This window comes from Monodon monoceros, unplaced genomic scaffold (genome assembly GCF_005190385.1).
Source record: "Monodon monoceros isolate NGI ecotype Baffin Bay Population unplaced genomic scaffold, NGI_Narwhal_1 Super_Scaffold_6, whole genome shotgun sequence".
In the NCBI taxonomy this organism is placed as follows: domain Eukaryota; kingdom Metazoa; phylum Chordata; class Mammalia; order Artiodactyla; family Monodontidae; genus Monodon; species Monodon monoceros.
In genome coordinates, this window is record NW_021703783.1 from 42,674,470 (window position 1) to 42,695,249 (window position 20,780).

General features: G+C 38.5%; 1 protein-coding gene across 5 annotated transcripts in view; it reads left to right on the plus strand.

Annotated features, from left to right (window-relative positions):
* Positions 1 to 13,550: 13,550 nt before the first annotated feature.
* RBMS2 (RNA binding motif single stranded interacting protein 2) overlaps positions 13,551 to 20,780 on the plus strand; it is a 64,462-nt gene continuing 57,232 nt past the window's right edge. For 3 of the 5 annotated variants that reach the window (XM_029206675.1, XM_029206676.1, XM_029206673.1), the window contains exons 1-2: positions 13,551 to 13,681; positions 13,805 to 14,859. In XM_029206675.1, the coding sequence (XP_029062508.1) occupies positions 14,794 to 14,859 (66 nt within the window). In that variant the 5' untranslated portion in view covers positions 13,551 to 13,681; positions 13,805 to 14,793. Of the gene's footprint in view, positions 13,682 to 13,804; positions 14,860 to 20,780 lie in introns of those variants that run through there. The other 2 variants (XM_029206674.1, XM_029206677.1) reach the window with 2 other exon arrangements.

Genomic DNA, 20,780 nt, shown 5'->3' on the forward strand with positions numbered 1-20,780 from the left:
ATGGTATGAGGTAAGGGTCTAAGCTTTTCTTTTTTGCATGTGGATATCCAATTATTCCAGCACTATTTGTGGAAAAATTCTTTTCTCATTGAATTGTCTTGACACCTTTGTTGAAAATCAGTTGACCATTAATATAAGGGTTTCTTTCTGGTCTCACAATTCTGTTCCATTGATCTACATTCCTATCTTTATAATAATACCACATTCTCTTGAGTACTTTAGCTTTCTTGTAAGCTTTGAAATCAGTTACAGTTAGTGTAAATCTTTCAATTGTTCTTTTTCAAAATTGTTTTGGTTCTCCTAGGTCTTTTGCACTTTCATCAGCTTATCAACTTCTACAAAGAACCCTACTAGGATTTTGAGAGGAATTGCATTGAAACTATATATCAATTTGGGGGAAATTACCATCTTAACAATTACTTCTTTAATTTCTCTCAGCAATGTTTTATACTTTTTGGTGTATAAATTTTACATTTGTTTTGTTAAATTTATTCCTATTTAATTCCTTTTGATATTATTATGAATGGAATTTTCTTAATTTCATTTCAGTCTGTTTATTGCCAGTGTATAGAAATATAGTTGATTTTTGTATATTGATCTTGTATCCTGTGACCTCCCTGGACTCATTTACTAATTCTAGTAGTTTTATTGTGGGTTCCTTAGGATTTTCTACATAGACTGTCATGTCTTGAATAAGGACAGTTGTATTTCTTCCTTTCCAATCTGGATTCCTTTAAGCTATTTGTTTTTGTTTTTGTTGTTTGTCTGCTTTTTCTTAGGGCATTGTCTAGAACTTCCAGCATAATGTTGAATAGACATGGTGAGAGCAGACACCTTTGCCTTGTTCCTGATTTTACAGGGAATGCATTCAGCCTTTTAGTGTTAGGGATGAAGTTAGCTGTAGGGTTTTTATAACTTTTTTATCTATCAAAATGAGGAAATTTCCTCCTATTATTAGCTAGGAGATTTTATCATGAATGAGTATCAGATTTTGTCAAATGCTAGTTCTGCATTTACTGAGATGATCATGGGGATTTTGCCTTTATTCTTTTAATATGCCAAATTACATTACTTGATTTTTGAACATTTAACCAGCCTTGGGTTCCTGGCACTAACTGCAGTTGGTCATGGTGTTTACACCTTTTTTATATGTTCCTGAATTCAGTTTGCTAATATTTTTAAAAATAAATTTATTTATTTAATTTATTTATTTTTGGCTCTATTGGGTCTTTGTTGCTGCGTGTGGGCTTTCTCTAGTAGCGGCGAGTGGGCTTCTCATTGCTGTGGCTTCTCTAGTTACGGAGCATGGGCTCTAGGCATGCGGGCTTCAGTAGTTGTAGCATGTGGGCTCGGTAGTTGTGGCTTGCGGACTCTAGAGCACAGTCTCAGTAGTTGAGGCACAAGGGCTTAGTTGTTCCGTGGCATGTGGGATCTTCCTGGACTAGGGCTTGAACCCGTGTCCCCTGCATTGGCAGGTGGATTCTTAACCACTGCACCACCAGGGAAGTCCCTTGGTTTGCTAATAATTTTGTTGAGGTTTTTTACATCTACATTCATAAGGGATATTTGTATATAGTTTTTTTTCCTTATGATACCCAATCAGTTTTTAACCTAATGATTTTTAATAACCTTTGATAATCATTACCCAAATGAACTGTTTCACTAGGGGTTGCAAAGTGGTGCTATTCTGTCATTCCTTATTTATTATTTTAAATTCTTCTATAAATAAGGACTTTGCTTTGTCAACTATTTGGTCATTCAGGGATACAGTTCATATAGAAAAGGTAGGCTGTATATTTGATCTGTTTCTCTTTATTTGCTAAGTTATAGAATAATAAGTTTGTTCTGTAATATCCTCCAAAGGTGATCAGAGTTTTAAAAATTATTATGATTTTGAACAACTATGATATGTTTACATTCTTTGCAGTTGTTATTCTTTTTGATGCTCAAATGTCCCATCTCTGGACAGTGGGAGTCCCCTCAAGTTGACTCTTGAATTCTTTGACACAACCCCAAGTAGTTTTGTTTTGTTTTTTTGATGGTTGACAGATCTTTTATTAACAGTCGAAAGACTTCACACTTGTTACAATAGGAGAATAAGTGTTTCTTTAATGAATAATTAAATGAAAACTACCTAGGACCTTATAGGATTTTTAATGTGTACTAGGTTTGATACATATCTTAGAAGATAGGACTAGCTTGCTGGAATCATGAGGGTATGACCAAAAATTAGGAACAGTAATTTATAAAACATTCACCTAGATGCACCAGAGGGCAGACAGCAGAAGCAAGAAGAACGACAGTCCTGCAGCCTGTGGATCAAAAACCACATTGACAGAAAGATAGACAAGATGAAAAGTCAGAGGGCTATGTACCAGATGAAGGAACAAGATAAAACCCCAGAAAAACAACTAAGTGAAGTGGAGATAGGCAACCTTCCAGAAAAAGAATTCAGAATAATGATAGTGAAGATGATCCCAGACCTCGGAAAAAGGATGGAGGCAAAGATTGAGAAGATGCAATAAATGTTTAACAAAGACCTAGAAAAATTAAAGAACAAACAAACAGAGATGAACAATACAATAACTGACATGAAAACTACACTAGAAGGGATCAATAGCAGAATAACTGAGGCAGAAGAACGGATAAGTGACCTGGAAGACAGAATGGTGGAATTCACTGCTACAGAACAGAATAAAGAAAAAAGAATGAAAAGAAATGAAGACAGCCTAAGAGACCTCTGGGACAATATTAAACGCAACAACATTCGCATTATAGGGGTCCCAGAAGGGGGAGAGAGAGAGAAAGGACCTGAGAAAATATTTGAAGGGATTATAGACAAAAACTTCCCTAACATGGGAAAGGAAATAGCCACCCAAGTCCAGGAAGTGCAGAGTCCCATACAGGATAAACCCAAGGAGAAACACGCCGAGACACATAGTAATCAAATTGGTAAAAATTAAAGACAAAGAAAAATTATTGAAAGCAGCAAGGGAAAAACGACAAATGACATACAAGGGAACTCCCATAAAGTTAACAGCTGATTTCTCAGCAGAAACTCTACAAGCCAGAGGGAGTGGCATGATATACTTAAAGTGATGAAAGGGAAGAACCTACAACCAAGATTACTCTACCTGGCAAGGATCTCATTCATATTCAATGGAGAAATCAAAAGCTTTACAGACAAGCAAAAGCTAAGAGAATTCAGCACCACCAAACCAGCTCTACAACAAATGCTAAAGGAACTTCTCTAACTGGGAAACACAAGAGAAGAAAAGGACCTACAAAACCAAACCCCAAATAATTAAGAAAATGGTAATAGGAACATACATATTGATAATTACCTTAAACATGAATGGATTAAATGCTCCAACCAAAAGACACAGGCTTGCTGAATGGATACAAAAACAAGACCCATATTTATGCTGTCTACAGGAGACCCACTTCAGACTTAGGGACACATACAGACTGAAAGTGAGAGGATGGAAAAAGATATTCCATCCAAATGGAAATCAAAAGAAAGCTGGAGTAGCAATACTCATATCAGATAAAATAGACTTTAAAATAAAGACTGTTACAAGAGACGAGGAAGGACACTACATAATGATCAAGGGATCAATCCAAGAAGAAGATGTAACAATTATAAATATATGTGCACCCAACATAGGAGTACCTCAATACATAAGGCAACTGCTAACAGCTATAAAAGAGGAAATTGACAGTAACACAATAATAGTGGGGGACTTTAACACCTCACTTACACCAATGGACAGATCATCCAAAATGAAAATAAATAAGGAAACAGAAGCTTTAAATGACACAATAGACCAGATAGGTTTAATTGATATTTATAGGACATTCCATCCAAAAACAGCAGATTACACTTTCTTCTCAAGTGTGCACGGAACATTCTCCAGGATAGATCACATCTTGGTTCACAAATCAAGCCTCAGTAAATTTAAGAAAATTGAAATCATATCAAGCATCTTTTCTGACCACAATGCTATGAGATTAGAAATCAATTACAGGGAAAAAAACGTAAAAAACACAAACACATGGAGGCTAAACAATACGTTACTAAATAACCAAGAGATCACTGAAGAAATCAAAAATACGTGGAGACAAATGACAATGAAAACACAATGATCCAAAACCTATGGGATACAGGAAAAACAGTTCTAAGAGGGAAGTTTATAGCGATACAAGCCTACCTCAAGAAACAAGAAAAATCTCAAATAAATAATCTAACCTTACACCTAAAGGAACTAGAGAAAGAAGAACAAACAAAACCCAAAGTTAGCAGAAAGAAAGAAATCATAAAGATCAGAGCAGAAATAAATGAAATAGAAGCAAAGAAAGCAATAGCAAAGATCAATAAAACTAAAAGCTGGTTCTTTGAGAAGATAAACAAGATTGATAAACCATTAGCCAGACTCATCAAGAAAAAGAGGGAGAGGACTCAAATCAATAAAATTAGAAATGAAAAAGGAGATGTTACAACAGACACCGCAGAAATACAAAGCATCCTAAGAGACTACTACAAGCAGCTCTATGCCAATTAAGTGGACAACCTGGAAGAAATGGACAAATTCTTAGAAGGGTATAAGCTTCCAAGACTGAACCAGGAAGAAATAGAAAGTATGAACAGACCAGTCACAAGTAATGAAATTGAAACTGTGATTAAAAATCTTCCAACAAAAGTCCAGGACCAGATGACTTCACAGGTGAATTCTATCAAACATTTAGAGAAGAGCTAACACCCATCCTTCTCAAACTCTTCCAAAAAATTGCAGAGGAAGGAACACTCACAAACTCATTCTATGAGGCCACCATCACCCTGATACCAAAACCAGACAAAGATACTACAAAAAAACAAAATTACAGACCAATATCACTGATGAATATAGATGCAAAAATCCTCAGCAAAATACTAGCAAACAGAATCCAACAGCACATTAAAAGGGTCATACACCATGATCAAGTGGGATTTATCCCAGGAATGCAAGGATTCTTCAGTATACGCAAATCATCAGTGTGATACACCATATTAACAAATTGAAGAATAAAAACCATATGATCATCTCAATAGATGCAGAAAAAGCTTTTGACAAAATTTGACACCCATTTATGATAAAAACTCTCCAGAAAGTGGGCATAGAGGGAACCTACCTCAACATAATAAAGGCCATACATGACAAACCCACAGCAAACAATGGTGAAAAACTGAAAGCATTTCCTCTAAGATCAGGAACAAGACAAGGATGTCCGCTCTCACCACTATTATTCAACTTAGTTTTGGAAGTCCTAGCCATGGCAATCAGAGAAGAAAAAGAAATAAAAAGAATACAAATTGGAAAAGAAGAAGTAAAATCGTCACTGTTTGCAGATGACGTGATACTATACATAGAGAATCCTAAAAATGCCACCAGAAAACTACTAGAGCTAATCAATGAATTTGGTAAAGTTGCAGGATACAAAATTAATGCACAGAAATCTCTTGCATTCCTGTACACTAATGATGAAAAATCTGAAAGAGAAATTAAGGAAACACTCCCATTTACCATTGCAACAAAAAGAATAAAATACCTAGGAATAAACCTACCTAGGGAGACAAAAAACCTGTATGCAGAAAACTATAAGACACTGATGAAAGAAATTAAAGATGATACCAACAGATGGAGAGATATACCATGTTCTTGGATTGGAAGAATAAATATTGTGAAAATGACTATAGTACCCAAAGCAATCTACAGATTCAATGCAACCCCTATCGAATTACCAATGGCATTTTTTACGGAACTGGAACAAAAAATCTTAAAATTTGTATGGAGACACAAAAGACCCCGAATAGCCAAAGCAGTCTTGAGGGGAAAAAATGGAGCTGGAGGAATCAGACTCCCTGACTTCAGACTATACTACAAAGCTACAGTAATCAAGAGAATATGGTACTGGCACAAAAACAGAAACATAGATCAATGGAACAAGATAGAAAGCCCAGAGATAAACCCACGCACCTATGGTCAACTAATCTATGACAAAGGAGGCAAGGATATACAATGGAGAAAAGACAGTCTCTTCAATAAGTGGTGCTGGGGGGCTTCTCTGGCGGCGCAGTGGTTGAGATGCAGGGGACACGGGTTCGTGCCCCGGTCCAGGAAGATCCCACATGCTGTGGAGTGGCTGGGCCCGTGAGCCATGGCCGCTGAGCCTGTGTGTCCGGAGCCTATGCTCTGCAACGGGAGAGGCCGCAACAGTGGGAGGCCCGCGTACTGCAAAAAAAAAAAAAAAATGGTGCTGGGAAAACTGGACAGCTACGTGTAAAAGAATGAAATTAGAACACTCCCTAACGCCATACACAAAAATAAACTCAAAATGGATTAGAGACCTAAATGTAAGACCGGACACTATAAAACTCTTAGAGAAAAACATAGGAAGAACACTCTTTGACATAAATCACAGCAAGATCTTTTTTGATCCACCTCCTAGAGTAATGGAAATAAAAACCAAAATAAACAAATGGGACCTAATGAAACTTAAAAGCTTTTACACAGCAAAGGAAACCATAAGCAAGATGAAAAGACAACCCTCAGAATGGGAGAAAATATTTGCAAACGAATCAACAGACAAAGGATTAATCTCCAAAATATATAAACAACTCATGCAGCTCAATATTAAAGAAACAAACAACCCAATCCAAAAATGGGCACAAGACCTAAATAGACATTTCTCCAAAGAAGACATACAGATGGCCAAGAAGCACTTGAAAAGCTGCTCAACATCACTAATTATTAGAGAAATGCAAATCAAAACTACAATGAGGTATCACCTCACACCAGTTAGAATGGGCATCATCAGAAAATCTACAGACAACAAATGCTGGAGAGGGTGTGGAGAAAAGGGAACCCTCTTGCGCTGTTGGTGGGAATGTAAATTGATACAGCCACTATGGAGAACAGTATGGAGGTTGCTTAAAAAGCTAAAAATAGAATTACCAAGTGATCCAGCAATCGCACTACTGAGCATATACCCCGAGAAAACCATAATTCAAAAAGACACATGCACCCCAATGTTCATTGCAGCACTATTTACAATAGCCAAGTCATGGAAGCAACCTAAATGCCCATCGACAGACAAATGGATAAAGAAGATGTGGTACATATATACAATGGAATATTACTCATCCATAAAAAGGAACAAAATTGGATCATTTGTTGAGACGTGGATGGACCTAGAGACTGTCATACAGAGTGAAGTAAGTCAGAAAGAGAAAAACAAATATCGTATATTAACGCATATATGTGGAACCTAGAAAAATGGTACAGATGAACTGGTTTGCAGGGCAGAAGTTGAGACACAGATGTAGAGGAAAATGTATGGACACCAAGGTGGGAAAGCCGCGGGGTGGGTGGGGATGGTGGTGTGATGAATTGGGCGATTGGAATTGACACGTATACACTGATGTGTATAAAATGGATGAGTAATAAGAACCTGCTGTATTAAAATAAATAAATAAATAAACATTCACCTAATAGCTTTCCTAAACATTAGTTCCCCTGAAATTAAATCAGGAAATAAAATTTCTGTTTATACCCAGTTTTAGATATGATTCATAACAGATGTTAATTTTATAATTTTTTTTTTTTTTGCAATACACGGGCCTCTCACTGTTGCAGCCTTTCCCGTTGCACAGCACAGGCTCCGGACGTGCAGGCTCCGGACGTGCAGGCTCAGTGGCCATGGCTCACAGGCCTAGCCGCTCCGCGGCATGTGGGATCTTCCCGGACCGGGGCACGAACCCGCGTCCCCTGCATCGGCAGGCGGACTCTCAACCACTGCACCACCAGGGAAGCCCCTGATGCTACCTTTTTAAAGGTACTCAATAAAAATTCAAATCTCATTTTTTAAGATTACGAATTTAAAGTGTGCAGTAAAACAACCCCAGTATTCTTTGATAGCTTCCTTGCTTACTGGTCTGAATATGCATTGTACATATTGTTTTCTCTTATTTTTGCCATTATATCTTTGGAATATATTCCTAGAAGTAGAACTGTTAGGTTGAAGGGTAAAAGGATATGTAATTTTGCTAAATAGTGCAAAAGGAGTTATGCTATTCTCTATTTCCACAAACAATATATGACAGCCTTTTTACTACAGTCTCTCCCACTTGTTTGACTACTCAGTTTGTTGTCAAGCTTTTGGATTTTTGCCAGTCTGGTAGGTGAGGAATGGTATCTCCAAGTAGTTTTAATTTTAACATATTTTTCTGTTCAACAACACATTTCAATAAGTTAATGATAGTGAGTCCACATTAACATATAAAGAAAGAAATTTGCCATTAGGCATCTAAAAGTTTATGAGTTGGCTCTGATTCTCAAGCTGAAGGTTATTTACTTAGATTTGCGGTAAGGAATAAGATGGATTTGTTTAGACAACTATTATGTTAATAAAATATTCAGTAAAAAAAAGATGGATTTGTTATACTCAACATGGCATAGTAAATATCACCTGTGGTCTCACACTTGGAAAATGCTTTGTAATCAATAAAGTACTTTTACAGTCATTATCTAATTTGACTGTCATGATTATCCCTGAGAAATAGAACAGATACTATGCCCATTTTGTAGAAGGGGAAACTGATGTTTTAAAAGATTGAGATTTTCCAATTTTACACAGCAAATGATAGAGCTGGGTTTAAATTTCAAAGTTCTGATCTACCTATATACAAATTCTGTGCTTTCTCTTCCTGGTATTTGCTAAAGGGTGCATGACCTATATTATCCAGGCGGTGGCAGTGTTTTCTTAATGTTCATTGAGATTCACTTTCCCATTGGAGATACTTAAAAGAAATTGGGGATTCCCTGGTGGTGCAGTGGTTGAGAGTCCGCCTACCGATGCAGGGGACGCGGGTTCGTGCCCCGGTCGGGGAAGATCCCGCATGCCGCGGAGAGGCTGGGTCTGTGAGCCATGGCCTCTGAGCCTGCGCGTGCGGAGCCTGTGCTCCACAACGGGAGAGGCCACAACATTGAGAGAGGCCCGCGTACCGCAAAAAAAAAAAAAAAAAAAAGAATAGGCCAAAATATTAGGTATCACTGCTTTAACACTTAAGATAAAAAGCTGATTTGAGGAAAATGGTTGAACTTTCACCTCTGAAATCCTAGGATTATTTCTGACCCCGAAAGATATATATGTCAGAATTCTAAATTTTACAGTCAAATCAGATTGGTATGGGAACAATGTTGAATTGAGACAGAAAGTCTGGATTCTGGTGTCAGATATTTGACCCCTATGACCTTATGCAAGTGAGTTTACCTTTCCGGGTTTTTTTATTTTCAATCTGAAAATGAGAGAGGACAAAGGAAAGGAACTATCCAATTCATCAGTATTCTGACTCATTATCATCTCCACAGTCTCACCCTTCTTGCAGTGTTAGATTTAACCATATGAAATTACCAGTATTTGACTATTTGAAAAGATTTATATTTAACCTACATAAGCAGCCATTTCATTTGGTTCTAATTGTTCAATTCAGTTGTGGACGCTTATGGGGATCATCTGAGCTATTTATTTTAGGGATAGCTGAAGCCAAACAAAATAAATGTCTCAAGTGTAAAGGAAACATACATTTGGAGACTATAATATTACCCATCAATGCAGTCCATTGCTGGGTATGCATAGAAACCAGTCTAGTCTTTTCTTTCTACATTATACTAATTTTCTGGTCCAGTGATTCTAGAAGATTTGATTCCTGTATTTCTTTAGTGTGTGGCAAAGGAAAAGTCTACTTGAAAATTTTGTTAGGATATTCTCTGTAGTAAGTTTTGGCCAGAAATATCTGTTGTTATAGAAGAGAAGAATATACTATTAGCACTGATATCCAGGGTATGAGATAAATAATTCTTCAGAGTTGCCTGTCTTTTCCCCTGTTTTCCAATGAGTTAAGTCAAGGAGTCGAGAGGCCAAACTTTCCCAGTTTCTAGTTTTAGACCAATTTTGTCATTCCATCCTATATTCGAAGGGGACAAGGCTAAGCTTTTCTAGTTGTTTGATTCAGATCCTTAAATTTTCCTACTTAAGGAAGCTGATGTGTTAAACTTTTTTTTTTCACTTCTTCTTAAGGCATTACCTCATCTCTTTACCATTAAATAAATTGAACTTTTTGGTCTTTTTTTCATGACCTAGACTTTTGGGCACAAAAGTTAATCAGTGGGAGGAAAGATAATCCACAGAGAATATATATATATATATATATATTTTAAACATATATTTATATAAATATAAATTTATATTATATATTTATTTGAAATATATATATGTATATTTTTTGGCCACGATCTTAGTTCCCTGACCAGGGATCAAACCCGCATGCCCTGCAGTGGGAGCGTGGAGTCTTAACCACTGGACTGCCAGGGAAATCCCCACAGAGAATATGAATAGCTGGGGAAAAAAAAACCCTTGGCCCTAATATATTTATTCAGGTCTCTGAACCATATTCAGAGCTCCACTAACAAACTTGGTCCTGTCTCACTGCTGGCAGACACATGTGCTACATCAGCCTGGCTCTAGTCCTACAGCTAGGGTCTGGCATATCTGCAGGTAATACATTCTTTGAGTTCTCCACTCTGATGTGGAGGGCCCAATAGTTGCATGCAGTCATCTTTCAACATACAAGTCAGGGTTGATCTGACCCCAACTGCTCTCTACCTGAGACACATACTTAAAAGTGTTTTGTTACCAAGTCCAAGCTTGTGCTGCTTGCCGAAGGACAGGCCAGTAAACTGAGAGACAAGTTGTTGAGGCAAGGAATAGTGACTTTATTTGGAAAGCCAGCAGACCGAGAAGTGGTGGACTAGTGTCCTAAAGAACCATCTTACCCAAGTTGGAATTTAGGCTTCTTTTTTACTAAAAGGGGAGGGGGTGTGGTTGGTTGCTGCAAACTTCTTCGTGTCAGAATCCTTTGTTCTTGCATCTGTCCAGGTAGGTCAGGTCATATTGTTCCTGTAAACCTCCAGCATGACAAATGTTATTCTCTGTTCTGCAACTTTTTATCTCTGTAGGAATGGAAAAGTTTTATACCTTTAAAGGTCAGAGCCTTGAGAATGGGCTATCCTGTATATTTCAGGCTATAGGCAACATTCTTAACTTGTAGCAAAAGCAATAGAATACAAAGGTTAAAGTAAAAGAAACAGGTCCAACATGGAGTCAGATTTGTTCTTCCCTGTTACAGTTTTTCTGGAGAAATCACAAACCAGTCTATATTGAATCCGAGGTATAAATGTCTCCGTCCAAGAGATGTTCCAAATAACTTATTTTACTTTTTCCCCTCAAAACAACTTTTGGGTGCTGGGCTCAAGAGAACCAAGAATTTGAGAGGCATTGACTAAATCTGGAAAAATGTAAGCAATATAATGGGCAAAGCAGATGGGGGGTGGTGATCAAAGTAAACACACTGGAAGAAATAGGATTCTTCCTCTTCTCATATACTTCCTGAATATAACCACAGAACTCCATTACCTTCTCTGTCACTTCCACAAGATTCCATCGCCTCCTTTAAAAATATACTTACCAGAGTAAAGGATGTAGTTTCCAGTCCTGTTGGTGCTCTTTGACATAATTGACCTTTGACATCAGTTCACCAATCTGGGTCATTTTACTTTTATGGCCCTAAACTTATAATCAGAGTATAAACATACAGGTTTTTGTATTAGTAAATACATATGGAATTTATTTATATAGAATTTATAAAATAGAATTTATTTAATTGGATCCTTCTTTTTTTTTTTTAATAAATTTATTTATTTATTTATGGCTGCGTTGGGTCTTCGTTGCTGCGCGCGGGCTTTCTCTAGTTGCGGCGAGCGGGGCTACTCTTCGTTGTGGTGCGCGGGCTTCTCATTGCAGTGGCTTCTCTTGTTGTGGGGCACGGGCTCTAGGCATGCGAGCTTCAGTAGTTGTGGCACATGGGCTCAGTAGTTGTGCCTCGCGGGCTCTAGAGCACAGGCTCAGTAGTTGTGGCACGCGAGCTTAGTTGCTCCACGGCATGTGGGATCTTCCCGGACCAGGGCTCGAACTCATGTTCTCTGCATTGGCAGGCGAATTCTTAACCACTGCGCCACCAGGGAAGTCCCAATTGGATCCTTCTTTATCTCTCTTCTGATACTTTCTACTTTTTCTAAATCTATTTCAATTTCTTAGAGTAGTAGAACTCTAGAGAAATGGGAGCTGGGATGTCTTGTCTAGTGTACTTTGATTCTGTACTATTTTGTTTCCTTTTTTTCCTAGAGATAAGAGACGATCCACCAATTTCCAAGAGATTGGGAGTTATGAAAAGAATTTCCAAATAATCAGATTGTTTGCTTCTAGAAGGCAGAGAAATGAAATTGGATTGGATGATTCCTGAAATTTCTTATTCAGTACTTCCACTTATATAGTTTAGCCTGCCTAGTCCTAGTATGATCTTTTGAATGTAACTAAGATACTAGTTTTTGGAAATGTTCACTTCAGATCATAAAATCTGGGTTATACAATACCCAGAGGGATACACTGGGAGACAGTAGGGTAATTAATCAAAATAGAGCTAACATCTGTTGAATGTGTACCAAGTGCCAGATACCTGCCTAAGGGTTTTATATACATTGCCTTATTTCATTTCACTACAATTTAGGAAGCAGAGACTATTTATTTTGTATATTTTACAGAGGAGAGAAGGTTCAGCTTGTGAGTGACAGGACCAAACCAGAACTTAGATTTGATTCCAAAGGCAAATGAAGTAGGTATTATCTCCATTTTGGAAATGAGTAAATTAGAGATGTTAAGTAACTTGGCCTAAAGTTACATAAACAGTAACTAACAGTGGTGTCAGGATTTGAACTCATGTCTGCTTCTCTCTAAAACTTACGGTTTTAACTATTTTAAATTCTAAGATATCATTGAGCATTAAGGAATGCAGTAAGAGAACACAACACGTTGAGAATATTAGAAGTTTTAAAAAATTAAATTAGATTGACTGCTATTATAAATCCCATTATAAATCAGGCTTTAAAAATGAAGGGTTTTTACCACATTGTTAGGCTAAGGGAGGAGACATCAACCAAGGACCTAAATGGCAATGATAACTTGGCATATCATGAATGAGAATCTCTGAGGGCAGAAAAGGGACTTTAAAAAAATATGGTATCACTGAGAGATGCCTTTATTGATTTATTGACTGCGTTTGGCTGCTGTGCTTCCAATCTCAGTTGCAGTTCCCACATTGAGGCTGTTCCCACCCTTCCTGTGTCCCTTGAGCTGAGCAGGAATTTCCTGTCCTATTGGAAATGAAAGTTAGAGGTTGGGGGTATGGTATGTGTGTATTTACTCTGCAGACTGTTGGTACTGTCTGTCCCATTATTATAGCAAAAAGGTGACAGGAAAACTAGAATAGAGACTGGAACTTCATTTAAGGGATGGTTTGAGCTTAATGTTTTCTGTGGCAAAGCAGACAGGGTTAATTTATTACTTAGAATATCCACTATGGCTGTGAGGGGGCCTTAAGAAGTGATTTGAAGGCTTTCATTCTATATCCCTGTTCTACTTGGACTAGATTGGTAAATTACTGGGTATCATTCTTAAATTTTTGTTTTCCAACAAGTTTCTTTTATTGTTAAGGTACCTTCTACAGGACATTCCTTTGAAAGTATTAGAGGTGAGTGTTGCAACTGTGTTCAATTCTTGACTCTAAATTAATGTTCTTCTTTCCTAAGAACTTTGTATTTTTCTTCTCTGTGAAGCATATGTTTTTAAAATAGTTATTTATTTTTTTCTACAGTTCACAGACAGCTTGAAGCAGACATCCCAACTCTGTGAACTTCAGCTTGGGCATAAATTTCAGGTTGGGTGAGTAACTAATTGTTCAGCTTCATAGACCTTGAAGACTAGGAAATAGTGGGATAAAGATTCAAATAAGATAGCTTACAATTGAAGAAATCACTAGGCAATTATATCTCAATAAAGCTGGGGGAAAGAAAAAAGAAAGCACTAGGCACCAAGTTTCATGACATAGTCCAGTTTGAAAATTCCTTCTCAAGTATTAAGTCATAGCTGGGAGAATCTGAAAAGGATTAAGAGGCATCAGCCCATCAGCATAACCTAAGAGGAGTAAAACTATCCAAGGATCTGAAACTAGTTATTTCCCATCCTCTGTTTTGCTTGTCTCTGCTCTTTGGTGAGCTCTTCTGTTTGTTCTTTCTTTGTGTGTTAAGGTCGCTCTAAATATAAAGTGGGGGGTAAGTCCTGAGCTCACCTCACATATTCTTTTTCAGTACTGTGATTTTCTTCACATGTTCTCCAAAGCAGTGTCCCAGTGGCCCCTTTAAAATCAAGATTGGAGTCTTCTTATAGCTGAGATCTAAGGAGAAAATATCCTCATTTTTTCATGGGATTCTGAACTTGTTCATATAGGAAAGGTGATGGAGTTGAAAGGGGTAGACCTAAGAACTTTTCTTTTGCTTTAACTGCTAAGCCTGTGGGGGAAAACAAAAAACCAAAAAACCAAAAAAACATCTTGGGCATTAGGACCCAGTGGAAGAGCCTCACTCAGACTCGGGGTTAAGTTCTATCAGTGACGTAAACAAGCAGCCCTAGCTCATTCTTTACTCCCCCCCTCCTTCTCTCCCCCTTTCTCCTCCCCCTCCTTTCTCCCTCTCCCTTCTCTTCCTCCCTCCCTCCTTCCCTCCCTCTCCCTCTCTCTCTTTCCTCTCCCTTTCCCTCTCCTTCTTCCCCTCTTCTGTCTCTTAGCTTCCTAACATTAAAGAGAAAATGCTGCTATCAGTGACTTCCAGGCCTGGGATTTCGACTTTTGGCTATAACAAAAACAACAAGAAGGTAGGGAAAAGTGCTTTTTTGGAATCCAGCTACTTCCTTTTCTGGGGATCGGGAGTGCCCTTGGCTTTAACATTCTCCTTAAGAGGGGAACGGGATTCCTCTCCTCTCAGCGCCTCTCTTTTTCCATCACTTTTTGGCATCTTTTCTCACCTGATTCTGAAGTTTTAGGAATTTATAGTCCCTGATGTGAGGCCTGAAGGCAGTGGAATTAAAAACAAATTAAGCTTTGCAAGTTTGTATCTTTGTGAAAGGAAGTTAGTTTGACTTCCTGCTGATGTATCCAATTTTCACAGGGAAAATATGTCACCTCAAACCCTGGCCCCCAGCCTACCACCTCCAAGGTTATTTTGTCATTTTGGTTAACTGTTTGCATTCTCCCCCCAGCCCACCTTCCTTCCTACCATTCCTCCAGCATTATCAGGTAGCTGAATACAGTCAGTGAAATCACAACAGCTTCATCTGAGGACTGAGTCTACTCTTCTAGCTTTGATAAAGACCCTACCCCACCCAGCCTGTAGGGAAGGAGTTTTAAGAGAAGACGTACCTTGGGAATTAAGGCAGAAAGTTCTGTGATTCTTTGGGATCTGCTGCTGAGCTGGGCCTTTCTGCTCTGCAGATAGCCAGGCTCAGCAGGGATATTTGGAGTCTGTGCTTGGGCACAGGGGCAGTCTGGGGAGAGGTGTACAGTCATCCACACAATTGCCAGGGAATATCTTGGGCAGTTTCTTGGCATTTCAGTGCACACCGTGCTGATTAGGAGGAACTGTATGCTGTAGCAGAAAGACCATTTACCCCGTCTCTTGATTTTATAGCTGTTCTTTTTTTTTTTTTTTTTTTGCGGTACGCGGGCCTCCCACTGTTGTGGCCTCTCCCATTGCGGAGCACAGGCTCCGGACGCACAGGCTCAGCGGCCATGGCTCACGGGCCCAGCCGCTCCGCGGCACACGGGATTCTCCCGGACTGGGGCACGAACCCGTGTCCCCTGCATCGGCAGGCAGACTCTCAACCACTGAGCCACCAGGGAAGCCCTATAGCTGTTCTTTGAAGAAAAAAGGTGCCTTAGACATTTAAGGATCTTTTACTCATTTGATGGATTGTTGGACAGTGGGTAAGAATTCCTGATGCTTTCTTACACACCTAGGGAGACTGTTATAGGTGAACAAAGTATCTGATCAAGGCATTGGTAAATGTTTAGACCCAAAACACCTAGTGTTAGTTTATGGGTGTTAGTTTATGGGTGTTAGTTTATGTGGTATTCATTCTGTTACATCCTTAAGAAATATGGGTTCATATTTGTTATCAATTTTATATGTATATATATGTACAGACACACACACATAAATCAATATGATTTTGATAGATATCTAATCTGTCTTTATTCTTTTCATATCTTGTATACTACTGTATGAAATCTCCTTCCTAATTTTTTCCCTCCAAGTCTATCAGGTTACCCATTAAAATACAGTAAAATGAATTCCAGAAATTGTTTTTTTCCCTATTAGCGGCTTCATGTATTTGATGCTATCTAAAATATTCTCTTTTCTTAGCTCTCCACTCCCTTTCCCGCTTGTTGTATAGGAAACATTTAACCAGCTTCTAAATCTAGGATAGTGTAGGGGACAAGAGGTATGATTGCGGACCGGGATTCAAATCTCATATCTCTTTCTGATAACTTGTAAGGTTTGAGAAACACATTAGGAAACCTGGGGTAAGGGTAGATACATACTTACTAGTGTATTTGTCAAGTATTCTTTGAGTTCTTACAGGTCACTGCTATGATGACATCACTTTGTGACTATATTGATGACTCCTTGTGTTTGTGGGTGTTGGGTATATTTAAACTAATTGATTACTACACTGCTCTTTGTCTTTTTGTTTATATGTATGGCCTAATGTGTTCATTCATTTTTTGGAAAGAATGTTTCAAGTGAATTTGCTCATGTAATTTGTCCATTTTTATACTGAAAATTAAATTTTTTAAATAACTTATTAGTTTATAGTAATAAATGTAAGACATGTCTACTTTTAAAATTTAAGCATAAAGAGGCATGTAAAATAAGAAGTCAGGTCTTCCCTTTATGTCCTGAAGTTCCTTACCTAAATCCCACTCCTTAAGGGAAATAACTAGTAGCAGTTTGCTCTATCTATTCTACCAGACTTTTTTCTATGACAAAGTAAAGTTTTAATTTTGACATTGGCTTATTTGCTCAGTTTCTCAAGTAGGACAAGTCTATGGAAAAAAGTTCTTAGACCTGTCTGGAACATTTAAAAAACTGAAATAAAAAACAAAATTCTTAACTTCTGAAAAAGTACACATAAATATGTGCTTTTATTGTCCATCATTTTGTTATACCAGAATCTGGAAATAATAGATTTGCAGAGATCTGCCTTCTTTAAGGAACATTTTTACATCATAATTTACTGTAGTCATCACTTCTGGTTGGTGGAATAAAAATAATTTCCAGTGAGCTCAGTTTGAAAAGACATTTGTACATTACTGTTGTGACTTCATTAGTTTTATTTACTTGTCTTTATTATTTATTTATTTATTTATGTCTGCATTGGGTCTTCGTTGCTGTGCTCAGGCTTTTTCTAGTTGCAGAGAGCAGGGGCTACTCTTGGTTGTGTGCACAAGCTTCTCACTGAGGTGGCTTCTCTTGTTGTGGAGCACGGGCTCTAGGCCCGCGGGCTTAAATAGTTGTGGCACACGGGTTTAGTTGCCCTGCGGCATGTGGGATCTTTCAGGACCAGGGCTTGAACCCGTGTCCCCTGCATTGATAGGCAGATTCTTAACCACTGCGCCACCAAGGAAGTCCTACTTGTCTTTAAAAAGTAGGATTGGGGCTTCCCTGGTGGTGCAGTGGTTGAGAGTCCGCCTGCCAATGCAGGGGACACGGGTTCGTGCCCCGGTCCGGGAAGATCCCACATGCCGCGGAGCGGCTAGGCCCGTGAGCCATGGCCGCTGAGCCTGCGCGTCCGGAGCCGGTGCTCCGCAACGGGAGAGGCCACAACAGTGAGAGGCCCGTGTACCGCAAAAAAAAAATAATAATAATAACAAAAATAAAAAGTTGGATTGTCTGGGGACTTCCCTGGCAGTCCAGTGGTTAGGACTCGGCGCTTTCACTGCCATGGCCAGGGGTTCAGTCCCTGGTCAGGGAACTAAGATTCTGCAAGCCCTGCGATATGGCAAGAAAGAAAAGTAGGATTGTTTTATTTTGAAACATATTTGTATACTTTATCAGGAAAGTTGTTAACTGAGGAGCCCAGGACGATTATAGTTTTCTTATTCTTTTTTGGCTGTTGTAAATATAGGCATACAATCAGCAAATATATAATCTCTGATCAAGGCACATTCTTTCTCAGGATGTAGTGTTGAATATCCTTTCCTTTCTTTGGAATTAAAATAGTCACAGAAGGGGGAAAATGTGGATTTCAAAGAGAGATTCTGCAAAATTATGGTACATGAAAAAAAAACACATCTATTTTAATGGCCTTCAATTATTCTTTGTTCTTAAAAAAAAAAAAAAAGATCAGAGTTCTAGGGTCTCAACACTTCCTTCAACTTTTGAAAGAGTTGCCTCAGTAGAGAGATTTGAGTATAGGTGAGATTGAAAGAGGAAGTGTTTGGGACTAAAGGAATTTCAGACTTGTAAAGAACCTAACCACGCCTTCCCTGACATCATCTTCCTGGCATGTGTTATTATAAGTTAACTCCTCAGAGCATCAGCAACCATTCCCTTTGGAAAAAAAGAAAAGGGACTGTGTTTAACTTGGGATAATTTGCCTTCCCCAACCTATTTTGCATAAATTTCTATTTCTTCTTGATTTTAACATATTGAAGACCATATTGGGGCTGGAAGTTGTGGGGAGTGGAGGCAATGATGAGAGTAGAACTGACTGGTAGGCACTGCCAGACTTTCACTCTTTAAGAAGTTTGAGTTACCTGAAATTTTTGGAAGAATTTACTCAGGAGAGAAGAAAGTAGGAAGCAAGACTAGAATTGTTTATACTTCTAACAGGGAGAGAGAATTTTTCTGTGTTTACTACATTTTCATCCAGTTTCCATCAAATCAAATTTAGTAGAACTTTTAAAGTCTAACATCTCTTGACTGGGGGCAGCTAATAGTTCTGTTATCAGTAATAAAGTTAACTCAGTTGGTTAAAGTTTAGTAGTAATGTCTTTCCATTGATTCCTCCTTTTTTTTTTTTTAGCTCTACTACACTAACTTATGCCCTCATTACCACAGCAATAAACATTCCGTATGATCTCCTTGTCTCCTATTTCTCCACTCCCTACCCCTTGACTCCAAGTAATTTTATACCTGCTACCAGAATAATCTTCCAACATTCCAGCAGTTTAGTGCTGAGCATTTCTTATATACAAACCTTTAATGGCTATGTATTACCTGCTAAACAAAGTCCAAATCCTTAGCCCAATACCCACTGTTTATCCAGCCTTTCCTTATCTTCCCCACCTCTCCTGTATGATTTCATCACATTGACTCTGCTCTAGCCATTTGTGTTACCTGCAGTTCTCTGGATATAACCTTTGGTTGTCGGTTTACATTTCTCATCCCATAAGAAAATATGCTGTATAATAAAACAGAAAAATATGGAAAAGAACAGGACCAAATAAAATATAGATTAGAATAGGAAGTCAGGGACTTCCCTGGTAGTCCAGTGGTTAAGACTCTGTGCTTCCAATGCAGGGGACGTGGGTTCGATCCCTGATCGGGGAACTAAGATCCCACGTTCCACGCGGTACGGCCAAAAAAAAAAAAAAAAAAAGTCAGCTGGAATTAAAATGCAGATGTGCAAACCATAGAATTAATCCTGGAAGATGAAGGCTGATGAATAGTCATTGATTTTGTCAGTGTAGAGGTGGTTGGTGACTTTGACGTGCAATTTCAGAGCGGGGGAGCAAAAGCAGGGTTGGAGTGGGTTATTGAGTGAAAGAAGGTAAGGAAGTATAGATGGTATATATAGACTAATCTTTTAAGAACTTTGATTAAGATGAAGAGCAGAACCCAATTTAAAAAATGGGCAAAAGGTCTGAATAGATATTTCTCCAGAGAAGATCTACAAATAGCCATGAAAAGATGTTCAGCATCATTAGCCATCAAGGAGTCAAAACCACAGTGAGATACCACTTCACACCCACAAGGATGGCTGTAATCAAAAACACAGATAATAATGTGTGGTGTAATTGGACCCTTATACACTGCTGATGGGAATATAAAATGGTGCAGCTGCTTTGATAAACAGTTTGGCGGTTCCTTAAAAGGTTAAACACACTCCAAGAGAAATTAAAACACATCCACACAAAAGCCTGTACATCATTGTTCATAGCAGCATTATTCATAATAGCCGAAAGGTGGAAACAACCCAAATATCTATCAGCTGATGAAAGGATAAATAAAATATTATATATACCCATACAATGGAATTTTGGAATTTTATTCAGTGATAAAAAGTAATTAGAGGGACTTCCCTGGTGGCACAGTGGTTAAGAATCCGCCTGCCAATGCAGGGGACACGGGTTCCAGAAGATCCCACATGCTGTGGAGCAACTAAGCCCGTGCGCCACAACTACTGAGCCCGCGTGCCACAACTACTGAAGCCTGTGTGCCTAGAGCCTGTGCTCTGCAACAGGAGAAGCCACTGCAATGAGAAGCCTGTGCACAGCAACGAAGAGTAGCCCTTGCTTGCCGCAACTAGAGAAAGCTCGTGCAGCAATGAAGACACAACACAGCCAAAAAATAATAATAATAATAGAGTACTGATACATTCTACAAAATGGATGAACCTTGAAAACATTATGTTAGTGAAAGAAGCCACTCACAAAAGAACACATACATTTGACTCTTGAACAATGCGGGGCTTGGGAAAATCTATGTGTAAGCTATAGTCGATCATCCATA